At 35.1% G+C, this 15,664-nt stretch overlaps 1 protein-coding gene across 3 annotated transcripts in view; it reads right to left on the bottom strand.

Annotated features, from left to right (window-relative positions):
* The window catches only part of COL14A1 (collagen type XIV alpha 1 chain), a 238,638-nt gene that overhangs the window by 159,389 nt on the left and 63,585 nt on the right, over window positions 1–15,664 (bottom strand). For all 3 annotated transcript variants that reach the window (XM_060115534.1, XM_060115535.1, XM_060115536.1), the window contains exons 8-9: window positions 14,223–14,387; window positions 11,744–11,905 (exon numbers count right to left, since the gene is read on the bottom strand). In XM_060115534.1, coding sequence (XP_059971517.1) covers window positions 11,744–11,905; window positions 14,223–14,387 — 327 coding nt within the window. The remainder of the gene's footprint in view (window positions 1–11,743; window positions 11,906–14,222; window positions 14,388–15,664) is intronic.

The following is a 15,664-nucleotide window of genomic DNA, read 5'->3' as shown; positions in this document are numbered from 1 at the left end:
TAGCTCTAAAGAATCCAGCCACCTAGAAACACAAACAAATACAGACAAAAACAATCCAATGAAGCCTGCTCTCTCTAGCCAAAGGGCCAGGAGAGAAGCAGCCTGCCAAGACAGAAAACTTTTAGGCAATAACTGCTCTAGTCTAGACAAAAGCCACAGGAAAAAAACGCCAACTGTGGACCCATCCCCACCATACCAGCAAAGGTCAAGTGGGGAGCCAAGACGTCTACCTTTCCTGACTGTAACAGAGTGCCCCAACATTTACCCTCATCCTATCTGCAACCAGGGTGGTAGGAGAAAATACCAAATAGGGAAAAGAGACAATCATTCCTGACAAGAAGTAACAAATCCTTCCACCTCACTTCCATCTGTGATATATGGGGAAACCACGTGAAGAGCTGGGACTTCCATCCCCACCTGGTAGTACTGAGGCACCACTCCTCTTTCCCTCTGGGGTAGTATCACAGTAGATCTGGTGGTAAGTCAGTACTTGAAGAAAGAAGGCCTGTAAAATTCTCAAATTTGACAAAAGTTGCAAACTATAGATTCAAGAAAATGAGTGTACCCCAAATAGATAGGCCAACAGAAACTCACCCCAAAATATACCGTCGTCAGACTTCCTAAAACTAAACTCAAAGAAAAAAAATGTAAAAGGAATGAGAAAGAAATGACACCTTATTTTTAGGGGGAATTTTTTTAATGACAGCAGATTTCTCATCAGAAACCATGGAGCCCAGAAGAAAGTGGCATAACATTTTTCAAATATTCAAAGAAAAAAGCTGTCAACCAAAACTCTATCTAGCAAAAAATATCTTTTAGGAATGAAGGGAAAATCAAATCATTCTCAGTTAAAGTAAAATTAAATAAGAATTTTTCACGAATGGACCTATCCCAAAAGAAGGCCTAAAGGAGGTTCTTTAAACAGAATAACAAAAAGAAGGATTTCTGAGACTGCAGAAAGGAAGAAAGAATGACAGAAAGCATAAAAATATGGGTAAATATAATACAGTTTACTTCTCCTCTCAAGTTTCCTAAATTATGTTTTGTGGTTGAAGAATTATAACAATTTCTGATATGGTTCAACATTTTTGGAGAGGAAATATTTAAGACAATTGTATTACACACAGGTATGGTAAAGGGACTTGAGGGAGGTAAGGTTTCATCACTTCACTCAAACTGGTAAAATATCAACATCAGCAGACTGGGATAAGTCATGTATATATAATATAATAACTAGAGCAAGCACTAAAAGAGATATACAAAGAGATTCCATCAAAAACATTCTAAATAAATCAAAATGTAGTTCTAAAAATGTTTAAGTAACCCACGGGAAAAAATGGTAAAGGAAACAGAGATGTGAAAACCAGAGAGAACAAAGTGAAAAAATAAATAAATAAAAATTAAAAAGCAGGTATAACCTCAAACATATCAATAATTACATTAAATAAAAATGGCCTAAACATACCAATTAAAAGGAAGAAATTATCAGAGTGGATTTAAAAATGTGATCAACTATATGCTATGTACATGAAATGCACTTCAAATATGATATAGGAAGGTTGAAAGTAAATAGATTTTAAAATTATATTATGTAAACATTAATCAAAAGGGAGTAGAAATGGCTGTATTAATATAAGATAAAGTAGACTTCAGAACAAAGAAAATTACCTGAGACAGAGAAAGACATTACATAATGATAAATTATTAATCAACCCAGAAATCCTAGCATTCTAAATATATATGCACCAAAAAAAGAGCTGCAAAACATATAAAGTAAAAACTGATAGAACTGAAAGAAAAAACAGACAAATCCACAATTTTAGATGGATATTTAACATCTCTCTCTCTCTCAACTATTGATAAGACAATGAAACAAAACAATCAGCAAGGATATAAAACTCAACAAGACCATCAACCAACAGGATCTAGTCAAAACTTATAGAACATTGCATATGACAACAGCAGAATACACATCCATTTCAAGCACCTACAGAGCATATACTGAGATAAACCATATCCTGGGCCAAAAAACAAACCTCAGAAAATTTAAAACAATTGAAATCATACAGAGTGTGTTCTCTGATGACAATGAAATAAAATTAGAAATCAATAACAGAAAGATAACAGACAAAAGCCCAAGCACTTGGAAACTATAAATAACACACTTCTAAATAATCAGTTGGTCAGAAAGGACATGTCAAGACCAAAAAATATTTTAAATTGATAAATGAAAATACAACATATCAAAATTTAGGGACATTGCTAAAGCAATGCTGAGAAGGAAATTTAAAGCATTTAAGTAATTACACTATAAAAGAGAAAGCATCTCAAATCAGTAATCTAAGAGTCCATCTAAAGAATCTAGAAAAGTGAAAGCAAAATAAACCCAAAACAAGCAAAGTGAAGAAAATGAAAGTAAGAGCAGAAATCAATGAAATACAAAACAGAAGAAAAATAAAGAAGTTCTATGAAACCAAGAGCCAATTCTTTGAAAAAAATGCAAACATCTAGCAAGCCTGAAAGAAAAATAAAAAAAGAGAAGACAAAAATTACCATTATCTTGGAGGAAACAGGAGCTATCACTATAGACCCTGCAGACATCAAAAGAACAAGGGAATGCTATAAACCACTCTACACACATGAATTCTACAAGTTCTATGAAATGGACCAATCACTTGAAAAGCAGAAGCTTTCCCTCTAAGATGGGGAATAAGGCAACAATATTCATTTTCATCACATTTAACACAATACTAGAAGTTTTAGCCAATGAAATAAGGCAACAAAAGGAAATAAAAACCACAGAAATCAAACAGAAAGAAATAAAACTATCACTATTTGCAAATAATATGACGTTCTACGTAGAGAATCTCCAAAAATCTAGAGAAAAACTCCTAGAAATAATTAATAATTTCAAATAATAGGGTCAGCAGATACAAGGTAAACATACAAAAATATAATTATATCTGTATATACTAGCAATGAAAATGAGAACACCAAAATTAAAAATACAACTAAAATTTCTCAAAATAAAATTAAATACTAAATATAAGTAGAACAAAACCTATATAGAACTTGCATCCTAAAAATTACAAAATGCTGATGGAGAACTCAAAGAATATCTAAACAAATGGAAGGATTTGCCATGTTCATGGATTAGAAGAATCAACAGATTAAAGATGTGAATTATTCCTAAGTTGATATTTGATAATTGAAAATTGATTTAATGCAATTCCTATCAAAATTCCAATAAGACTTTTTGTAGAATAAAAATTATTCTAATATTTATATTAGACTATTATATAAATTAAATATAGAATATTATATAAATATTATTCTAACACTTACATGGACGATAAGGAAGTATAATAGCAAAAACAATTTTGAAAAAGAATAATCAAACAGGAGAACTCAGCCTATCTAATCTTTTGTTTTGTTTTGTTTTGTTTTTTTGTTTTGTTTTTTTAAAGAAGATGTTGGGGGTAGGAGTTTCTATTAATTAATTAATTTATTTTTGCTGTGCTGCATCTTTGTTTCTGTGCGAGGGCTTTCTCTAGTTGTGGCAAGTGGGGGCCACTCTTCATCGAGGTGCACGGGCCTCTCACTGTCGTGGCCTCTCTTGTTGCAGAGCATAGGCTCCAGACATGCAGGCTCAGTAGTCATGGCTCATGGGCCTAGTTGCTCCGTGGCATGTGGGATCCTCCCAGACCAGGGCTCGAACCCGTGTCCCCTGCATTAGCAGGCAGACTCTCAACCACTGCGCCACCAGGGAAGTCCCAGTCTATTCAATCTTAACACTTACTATATAGCTACAGTAAATCAAGACTGTATGACATTGGAAGGGGTTTAGACACATAGACCAAATGGAACAGAAAAGAGAACCAAGATATAAACACACACAAATGTCTCCAACTGATACACAACAAAGCTGCAAGGTAATTTCAATGGCAGAAATACAGCCTTTTAAGCAAGTAGTGCTGGAAGCTTAAACTAAACTTCAAATCCTTTGCAAAAAATTAACTCACATCATAGATTTAAATGTAAAATATAAAACTTTTGGGAAAAAAATAAAAAGGAAAATCCTTGGGAATCTAACACCAGGTAAAGAGTTCTTAGACTTGACATGAAAAGCACTAATCATAAAATGGAAAACAGATAAACTGGACTTCATCAAAATTTAAAACTTTTGTTCTGCAGAAGACCTTGCTAAAAAGATATGCAATAGATTGAGAGAAAATATTAACAAACCACATATCCAACAAAGGATTATTACCTAAAATATAAAGAATTCTCAAAGCTCAACAGTTAAAAACTAACACAAAAAACAACCCCAAAAAAGTCCAGTTAGAAAATGGGCAGGGGGGGCACTTTCAAGATGGTGGAGGAGTAAGACGTGGAGATCATCTTCCTCCCCACAAATACATCAAAACTACATCTACACATGGAACAACTCCTACAGAACACTTACTGAAGGCTGGCAGAAGACCTCAGATTTCCCAAAACATATCAGATGCCCTCAGGTGACCTACACACAGAGGTGGGGCAAATCCAAAGCTCAACCCCAGGAGCTACGCAAACAAAGAAGAGAAAGGGAAATTTCCCCCAGCAGCCTCAGGAGCAGTGGATAAAATCTCCACAATCAACCTGATGTACTATGTATCTGTGGAATACCTGAATAGACAATCATCTGAAAATTGAGGCAGTGGACTTTGGGAGCAATTGTAGACTTGGGGTTTGCTTTCTGCATCTACTTTGTTTCTGGTTTTATGTTTATTGTAGTTTAGTATATACAGCTTATTATCAATGGTAGATTTATTTAATGGTTTGGTTGCTCTCTTCCTTTTTTATTTTGTTATATATATATATATATATATATATATATATATTATTTTCCTTTTTCTCCTTTTGTGAGTGTGTATGTGTATGCTTCTTTCTGTGATTTTCTCTGTATAGCTTTGCTTTTGCCATTTGTCCCAGGGTTCTGACTATCATTTTTTCTTTTTTTTTTTTCAGTATAGTCTTTAGCACTTGTTATCATTGGTGGATTAGTTTTTTGGTTTGGTTGCTCTCTTCATTCTTTCTCTCTTTTTTTTATTATTTATTATTTTTTATTTTTAATAAAATTTTTCTATTTTAATAACTTTATTTTATTATTATTTTTTTCTTTATTTCTGTCTTTCTTTTTCTCCCTTTTCCTCTGAGCTGTGTGGCTAACAGGGTCTTGGTGCTCTGGACAGGTGTCAGGCCTGAGCCTCTGAGGTGGGGGGGCTGAGCTCAGGACACTGGTACAGCATAGACCTCCCAGCCCCTTGTAATATCAAATGGTGAAAGCTCTCCCAGAGATCTCCATCTCAACACTAACACCTAGCTCAATTCAATGACCAGCAAGCTACAGTTCTGGACACTGTATACCAAACAACTAGCAATACAGGAACACAACACAACCCATTAGCAGAGAGGCTGCTTAAAATAATAATAAATTCACAGACACCCTAAAACCCACCACTAAACAAATGAAGAGGTAATAGGCAGGGTACCTGAAAAAGAATTCTGAGTAATGATAGTAAAGATGATCCAAAATCTTGAAAATAGAACAGAGAAAATACAAAAAAACGTATAACAAGGACTAGAAGAACTAAAGAGCAAACAGACAGTGATGAACAACAAAATAAATGAAACTAAAAATTTTCTAGAAGGAACCAATAGCAGAATAACTGAGGCAGAAGAAGGGATAAGTGATCTGGAAGAAAAAAGAGTGGAAATGACTACCACAGACCAGAATAAAGAAAAATGAATGAAAAGAATTGAGAACAGTCTCAGAGACCTCTGGGAAAATATTAAATGCACCAACATTTGAATTATAGGGATCCCAGCAGAAGAAGAGAAGAAAAAAGGGACTGAGAAAATATTTGAAGAGATTATAGTTGAAAACATCCCTAACATGGGAAACAGTCAATAAATCCAAGGAGAAACACAAGACACATATCAATCAAACTATCAAAATTTAAATACAAAGAAGAAATCTTAAAAGCAGCAGGGAAAAGCAGCAATTAACATAAAAGGAAATCCCCATAAGGTTAACAGCTGATCGTTCATCAGAAACTCTGCAAGCCAGAAGGGAGTGGCAGGAAATATTTAAAGTGATGAAAGGGAAAATGCTACAACCAAGATTACACTACCCAGCAAGGATTTCTTTCAGATTAGATGGAGAAATTAAAACCTTTACACAGAAGCAAAAGCTAAGAGAATTCAGAACCACCAAACTAGCATTAAAACAAATGCTAAAGAAACTTCTCTAGGCAGGAAACAAAAGAAAAGGACAAGACCTACAATAACAAACCCAAAACAATTAAGAAAATGTTATTAGGGACATACATATTGATAACTACCTTAAATGTAAATGGATTAAATGCTCCAACCAAAAGACATAGACTGGATGACTGGATACAAAAATAAGACCTATATATGCTGTCTACAAGAGACCCACTTCAGACCTAGGGACACATACAGACTGAAAGTGAGGGGATGGAAAAAGATAATCCATGCAAATGACAATCAAAAGAAACCTGGAGTAGCAATTTTCATATCAGACAAAGTAGACTTTAAAATAAAGACTATTACAAGAGACAAAGAAGGACACTACATAATGATCAAGGGATCAATCCACGAAGAAGATATAACAATTGTAAATATTTATGCACCCAACATAGGAGCAACTCAATACATAAGGCAAATGCTAACAGCCATAAAAGGGGAGACTAACAGAACACAATCATAGTAGGGGATATTAACACCCCACTTTCACCAATGGACTGATTATCCAAATTGAAAAAAAATAAGGAAACACAAGCTTTAAATGATACATTAAACAAGATGAACTTAATTGATATTTATAGGTCATTCCACTCAAAAACAACAGAATACAATTTCTTCTCAACTGCTCATTGAACATTCTCCAGGATACATCATATCTTGGGCCACAAATCAAGCCTTGGTTAATTTAAGAAAATTGAAATCATATCAAGTATCTTTTCTGACCACAGCGCTATGAGATTAGATATCAATTACAGGGAAAAAACCTGTAAAAAATACAAACACATGGAGGCTAAACAATACACTACTGAATAACCAAGAGACCACTGAAGAAATCAAAGAATAAATCAAAAAATACCTAGAGACAAATGATAATGAAAACATGACTACCCAAAACCTACGGCATGCAGCAAAAGCGGTTCTAAGAAGGAAGTTTATAGCAATACTATCCCACCTCAAGAAACAAGAAACATCTCAAATAAACAACCTAACCTTATATAAAGCAATTATAGAAAGAAGAACAAAAACGCTCAAAGTTAGAAAAGGAAAGAAATCATAAAGATCAGATCAGAAATAAAGGAAAAAGAAATGAAGGAAATGATAGCAAAGATCAATAAAACTAAAAGCTGGTTCTTTGAGAAGATAAACAAAATTGATAAACCATAGCCAGATTCATCAAGGAAAAACGGAGAAGGCTCTAATCAATAGAATTAGAAATGAAAAAGGAGAAGTAACAACTGACACTGCAGAAATACAAAGGATCATGAGAGATTACTACAAGCAACAATATGCCAATAAAATTAACAACCTGAAAGAAATGGACAAATTCCTACAAAAGCACAACCTTCTGTGACTGAACCAGGAAGAAATAGAAAATGTGAACAGACCAATCACAAGCACTGAAATTGAGACTGTGGTTAAAAATCTTCCAACAAACAAAAGCCCAGGACCAGATGGCTTAACAGGTGAATTCTATCAAACATTTAGAGAAGAGCTAACACCTATCCTTCTCAAACTCTTCCAAAATATAGCAGAGGGAGGAACACTCCCAAACTCATTCTACAAGGCCACCATCATCCTGATGCCAAAAGCAGACAAAGATGCAACAAAAAAAAGAAAACTACAGGCCAATATCACTGATGAATATGGATGCAAAAATCCTCAACAAAATACTAGCAAACAGAACCCAACAGCACATTAAAAGGATCACACATCATGATTAAGTAGGGTGTATCCCAGGAATGCAAGGATTCTTCAAAATAAGCAAATCAATCAATGTGACACACCATATTAACAAATTGAAGGATAAAAACCATATGATCATCTCAATAGATGCAGAAAAAGCTTTAGACAAAATCAACACCCATTTATGATAAAAACCCTCCAGAAAGTAGGCAGAGAGGGAACTTACCTCAACATAATAAAGGCCATATATGACAAACCCACAGCCAACATCATTCTTAATGGTGAAAAACTGAAACCATTTACACTAAGATCAGGAGCAAGACAAGGTTGCCCACTCTCACTACTATTATTCAACATAGTTTTGCAAGTTTTAACCAAAGCAATCAGAGAAGAAAAAGAAATAAAAGGAATCCAAATCAAAAATGAAGTAAAACTGTTACTGTTTGCAGATGACATGATACTATACATAGAGAATCCTAAAGATGCACCAGAAAACTACTAGAGCTAATCAATGAATTTGGCAAAGTAGCAGGATACAAAATTAATGCACAGAAGTATCTTGCATTCCTATACACTAATGATGAAAAATCTGAAAGAGAAATTAAGGAAACACTCCCATTTACCACTGCAACAAAAGGAATAAAATACCGAGGAATAAACCTACCTAAGGAGAAAAAAGATCTGTATGCAGAAAACTATAAGACACTGATTAAAGAAATTAAAGATGATACAAACAGATGGAGAGATATACCATGTTCTTGGATTGGAAGAATCAACATTGAGAAAATGACTATACTACCCAAAGCAATCTACAAATTCCATGCAATCCTTACCAAATCACCAATGGCATTTTTCACCAAACTAGAAAAATAAATTTGTATGGAAACACAAAAGACCCCAAATATCCAAAACAAGCTTGAGAAAGAAAAACAGAGCTGAAGGAATCAGGATCCCTGACTTCAGACTATACTACAAAGCTACAGTAATCAATTACAAAGCTACAGTAATCAAGACAGTATGGTACTGGGTACAAACAGAAATATAGATCTATGGAACAGTATAGAAAGCCCAGAGACAAACTGATGTGCATGTGGTCACCTTATCTTTGATAAAAGAGGCAAGAATATACAATGGAGAAAAGACAGTCTCTTCCATGAGTGGTGTTGGGAAAACTGGACAATTAAATTAATTTCTAAACAGTGAAATTAGAATACTCCCTAACACCATACACAAAAATAAACTCAAAATGGATTAAAGACCTAAATGTAAGGCCAGACACTATAAAATTCTCAGAGGAAAACATAGGCAGAACACTCTATGACATAAATCACAGCAAAATCCTTTTTGACCCACCTCCTAGAGTAATAGAAATAAAAACAAAAATATACAAATGGGACCTGATAAAACTTGAAAGCTTTTGCACAGCAAAGGAAACCATAAACAAGACGAAAAGACAACCTTCAGAATGGGAGAAAATATTTGCAAATGAAGCAAGTGACAAAGGATTAATCTCCAAAATATATAAGCAGCTCATGCAGCTCAATATCAAAAAAACAAACAACCCAATCCAAAAATGGGCAGAAGACCTAAATAGATATTTCTCCAAAGAAGATATACAGATTGCCAACAAACACATGAAAGGATGCTTAACATCACTAATCATTAGAGAAATGCAAATCAAAACCACAAGTGGTATCACCTCACACCGGTCAGAATGGCCATCTTCATAAAATCTACCAACAATAAATGCAGAAGAGGGTGTGGAGAAAAGGGAACCCTCCTGCAGTGTTGGTGGGAAGGTAAATTGATACAGTCACTATGGAGAACAGTATGGAGGTTCCTCAAAAAACTAAAAATAGAACTACCATATAACCCAGTAATCCCAGTACTGGGCATATACCCTGAGAAAACCATAATTCAAAAAGAGTCATGTACCACCTTTTTCATTGAAGCAATACTTACAATAACCAGGACATGGAAGCAATGTAAGTGTCCATCGACAGATGAATGGTTAAAGAAGATGTGGCACATATATACAATGGAGTATTACTCAGCGTTAAAAAGAAGTGAAATTGAGTTATTTGTAGTGAGGTGGTTGGACCTAGAGTCTGTCATACAGAGTGAAGTAAGTCAGAAAGAGAAAAACAAATACTCTATGCTAACACATATATATGGAATCTAAAAAAAACCCAAAAAGGCTCTGAAGAACCTAGGTGTAGGACAGGAATAAAGACGCTGACATAGAGAATGGACTTGAGGACATGGGGAGGCGAAGAGGTAAGCTGGGACGAAGTGAGAGAGTGGCATGGACATATATACACTACCAAATGTAAAATAGATAGCTAGTGGGAAGCAGCCACATAGCACAGGGAGATCAGCTCAGTGCTTTGTGACCACCTAGAGGGGTGGGATAGGGTGGGAGGGAGGGAGATGCAAGAGGGAGGAGATATGGGGATATATGTATATGTATAGCTGATTCACTTTATTATAAAGCAGAAACTAACACACCATGGTAAAGCAATTATACTTCAATAAAGATGTTAAAATAAATAAATAAAATTAAAATTAAAGAAAAGAAAATGGGCAAAAGATATGAACAGATGTTTCATCAAAGAGGATATGCAAATGCAAACAAGCATGTGAAAAGGTGTTCAACTTCATTAGCTGTCAGGAAAATGATATTTCATACCACAATGAGATAGCACTCTACACCTATCAGAATGACCAAAATAAAATATAGTAACAACAAATGTTGGTGACAATGCATAGAGACTGGATCACTTATATATTGCTGGTGGGAATGTAGAATGAGACAGCCACCCTGGAAAAGTGTTTGACAGCCTCTTAATTAAAACTAAGCTACACATGCAATTACAATATGATGGAGCAGTTGCACTCCTGGGCATTATCCCAGAGAAATGAAAACTTATGTCCACAGAAGAACCTATACATGAATGTTCATAGCAGCCTTTTTTGGTAACAGCCAAAAAATGGAAAGAACGCAGATGTTTTTCAATGTGTGAATTGTTAAACGAAGTGTGCTACATCCATACCATGGAGTACAATGCAGCAATAAAAAAGAAAGAGCTACTGATACATGCAACTACTTTGACAAATCTCCAGGGAATAACCCTGAATGCAAAAAGCCAGTCCTCATAAGTTATATACTGTATAATTCCATTTATGTAACATTTCCAAAATGAAAAGTATTTAGAGATGGAGAACAGATTATTGGTTGCCAGGGGTTAGGAAGATGTTGGGGGAGGGAAGGAATGTGGCTATAGAAGGATAACAGAAATGGTCCTTGTGGTGACGTGAATGTTCTGTATCTTGTCTGTATGAACGTCACTTTCCTGACTGTGATATTCCGCTGTAGTTATGTAATATGTTACCATTGAGGGAAACAGGTAAAGTATACATGATGTCTTTCTACACTATTTCTTAAAAATTCATGTGAATGCTCAATGATCTCAAAATCCAACATTTAATTAAAAAACAAACATGATGGTCTAAATGCAACACCATGGAGTTATTATCTAGTAATTTAAAGTATCACTCCCTCCCACAAGCCCATGGAACCTACCAATATACTCCCTTTTCTACTCTGATGATCCCTGTCTTGAGAGCACAAAGGACTGTTTAGTAAGTCAATGTGAAAAATGATAAGAATTTTCATAATCCATGATAGATTGTTGCATAGAGTAATACGCATATGAGCAGAGCAACTGTGCTCTTTCATCCATTATACCTTTGATCTCCCTGTCCTGTTCTTCCACCCTGGAGCAGAGAGTCCTCGTCAGACTCTCCACAACTGTGTGCATCAGGTCAAATTCGGCGACATTGTACACGTGAGTGTTGTCTGGTTCAGAGGCGATCTCCTGCAATTCATTCTCATCCGCGTTCTTCACCCCTGGCATTGAGGACGACAGAGAGGGTCATGACGGTCATGCCCCATTTGAAAAAGCAACTGCAGTGACCCTGACCTGCACCCATCAGTCTCCACTGCAACCAAAGCACCTGTACTTTAAAGAGGCACATCTCATGTCAGATTGTTTTTTAAATTCACTTTCAAAGTCATTTTTATTTTATTTTTTAATTTTCATTATTTTTTGGCCTCACCGCTCAGCATGTGGGATCTTAGCTTCCCAACCAAGGATTGAACCTGTACTCCCTGCAGTGGAAGGGCTCATCCTAACCACTGGACCACCAGGGAATTCCCTCAAAATCATTTTTAAAGGATTAAGTCTTAATTTTGTTCAGTACATCTTAAAGGAAGATGTATTGATGAAACTAACTTCTGTCTTTCATAAATATTGCAGAAGCAATAGTAATTAAACCAGTACTCTACACTATCCGAACTTCAGGTTTAAATTTTTATAAAATTAGTTTACTTAAATTGAGACAGAAAATCCTTGGCCCTCTTGGAATTTTCTAGTCTATCTTAGCCATGGATGCTAACAATTAGAGTGTGCTTACTATGCCCCAAGCCCTTCAATGTTTTCTATATATTAACACATTTAATCTTCACAACCAATCCTATGAGTTTGGCATTACTGTTCCTCCCATTTTACAGATGACTAAGCTGATGCACAGAGAGGTTGATTCACTTGCTCAAGGAAGCACAACCAGTAAGTATACAGCTGGGGTTTCACCCAGGTAGTCTAGATCCAAAGTCATATGCTCTTAGCTACTATCTCAAGCTGCCTCTCAGAAGATTACACATTAAAATGAGTAAATATTTACCAGTGAAATTAGAAATAGAAAAAGGAAGGCACAGGATTGGGTTTCATGGGTGTAAAGGTAGATTTCTCTTCCCCAGGCTTCAGTAAACAAGGAGCATTTCTTTAAAAATCCCAGTCATTTCAATTATCTAAGGATGTTAACAAGAGGTACTATGGAAGCAAGGAAGAGAGATTACCTGGGGCAACATTAATTACTTCTTAGGTGCCCAGCTGTGCCATTTAATTTATCTGCCAACCTAACAGATTGAGTAACAAAGCATCGGTTGTTTCTGAACTATTTGCTTTAGGGGGTTATAAGATAATTAATACTACTGATTTCCAGGTAATTCCCAGAGAAAAAGTCCAAATCACACCTGAATGAGTTCACTTAAACTCATCCATTCATCATTAAGGAGGCCACAGAATGGAGAGTAAATTAATCCCTTATTAGCGTAAGTCTTCTGCAGGGATTTTCTTTGTTGAACAAAAGGATAGCAAAATAAAAAATAAAAATTAAATCAATCTCTCTAATGTTCCTTGTCTGACGGACCTCTACAATAGATTTTAAAATGCATAGTTGGATCTGTGTCCACAATAGCAAAATAACAGTGCATGCTGAAGCAATGAGCTTAATGTCAATAATACTTTTCATGGCATTTAGTTAAAACCAACAAGTTTGGATCATTTAAGAATATTCTAGAGAAGATAAACCCCAAATCTCTCTTTCTCTCTCACCTTTCCAAACAAAACAGTCTGTTGTAAAGAGCACAGAAAAGTGAGGAAATGGTAATCATGACTCAGGTGGAATTTGTTTTGTAAGGATTTTGCCTTGTTCATATTTATGCTCCAGCACCCACCAAAATGCCTGCCACCCAGCAAAGAAGCAAATACTTCTCGAATGAAACATTCTATAAACCACATTTTGAGTAACAAATCTAGAAATCAGTCAGAGGAATTGTCTCTGTTTTTTTTTTTTGTCAGTCTCTACTAAATACAAGGCCTTCCTATCACCAAAGAAAATGTAAATAATATAATCAAGAGTAAAATTGCATCAACTAAATATTTTGCAGTTATTCTGAATGTGTGCCATACATATTTCTCCCACAAACTGATACCTTATAAAGGGTTATTTTCAAAGAAAGAATACTGCATATCTACAATTCTTTGCTTTCTTAACTACAAGACCTTAATTCCTTGAAAATGATAAATTGGTTTCTCTCTACACTATCAGAGAAGAGATAGCTATAACGTGATACTAAAGAGAAAAGTCTTGACTAATTAAATGGTAATGAATATGTACCTAACCTCTGCACTTTATGCTTTTCACCGCATTTTGTGTGTGGTAGCTCACCTAGAGATCCTCACACCATAAGATCCATCAGTTCCATCACTTCCATTTTTAATGTAAGGAAGTGGGCTCAGATCAAATGACTTTGCATCATATATAGTTTTAAGTGGTTGTGTGTGTGTGTCCATTGTTGAAACAGGACCATAATTAACAAATACCTATGGCAAACAGTTCTACACCAGATTCACGAAGGTTTCTGGATGGTGGAATAATATCATCTTGGGATTTTCCGTCTGTGATTAAAATGCCAATTTTGGACACTCCAGTCCTTGCTCCCGCTTCTGGTTTAAAGCTGTTTTCAAAGACGTAGTTCAAAGCAAGACCTAGGAGGAAACAAGAAAAAAATAAATACAAACCAACCATCTCTAATAAAAAGCTTTCCAATTCTGCAAAATGTAACCACAAGATGAGTAACTTAGGAAGTTAAAAGAGTTTTTATTAGATGTGAACTTTCATCTTCATTTTTACAATAAACTATTCTTTGACAGATCCGACAAAAAACTAAAATCCACCAAAACAGCGGTAATAAAAAATAGTTGAATAGTGCATCATTTCAGAAACTAACATTCATAAAGAACATTGAATTCATATCAAATATCAAAAATTCATATATTGACAGATATGTGTACAAGAAAATCTAAACCTTTATAATTAAGGATGAAGCAAGAATACCCACACAGAAGCAAATGTCCCACATATCACTACATTTTCAATTTTGTTCATGATGATCTAAAAAAACCCACAAATTCTCTTTCTCTGTTTTATGGAGGTAGAAGGGGCATGTCTAAAATGATAGTTGAACTCCTGCCTTTTGAGTGTGACACTTTTCACCCAGAAAAAATAAATACCAAATATTGTTATAGGATTTGTGCTTAATAAACTTTTGTTGTATTAACAAAAAACTTGTTAGATTAAACCTCCAATTGGCAAAGCAATTATCAGGATTTCAGTGGTTTACTTAAAATTCAATGACAGCATCTCTGTTATTTAAACTGAGCATCCACATTGTGGGCCCACAGAAGGAAATAGCATGTATTAGGGTTAAAACCTATGATAACCCTTTGTGGTTGGGTCATGGATAATTATAATCTAAATATTCTTACATTACAGTTGTTCCTTGGTATCCACAGGGGGATTGGTTCTAGGACCCCCTGTGACACCCAAATCCATGGATACTCATGTCCCTCATATAAAATGGAGTAGTATTTGCATACAACCAACGTGTATCCTCACGGATACTTTAAGTCATCCCTAGATTACTTATAATACCTAATACAATGTAAATTGTCTGCAAATAGTTACCAGCATGCGACAATTTAAGTTTTGCTTTTGGGAAATTTCTGGAATTTTTTTCCAAATATTTCTGATCCCTGGTTGGTCAAATCTGGAGATGCTAAGGGCCGATTGTACTAATTTATCAAAAATATTGGTAAGCCAAAGCTCCATAAATATTTCCATGATAACTACTGATTGCAGAATAAAGGTAAAGAAAATATCTTCCTTGAAAATAGGTAGAAATGTGTTTTTATTTAACTGACAGCATGACTGGAGGAAAAACAGGTGAAGAGGAAGAAAAATGAACTGACAAAGGTTAAGACAG

The sequence above is a fragment of the Mesoplodon densirostris genome, chromosome 13, assembly GCF_025265405.1.
Source record: "Mesoplodon densirostris isolate mMesDen1 chromosome 13, mMesDen1 primary haplotype, whole genome shotgun sequence".
Classification (NCBI taxonomy): domain Eukaryota; kingdom Metazoa; phylum Chordata; class Mammalia; order Artiodactyla; family Ziphiidae; genus Mesoplodon; species Mesoplodon densirostris.
The sequence above is the reverse complement of the archived record's forward strand: the minus strand, read 5'-3'. Positions and strand labels throughout refer to the sequence as shown.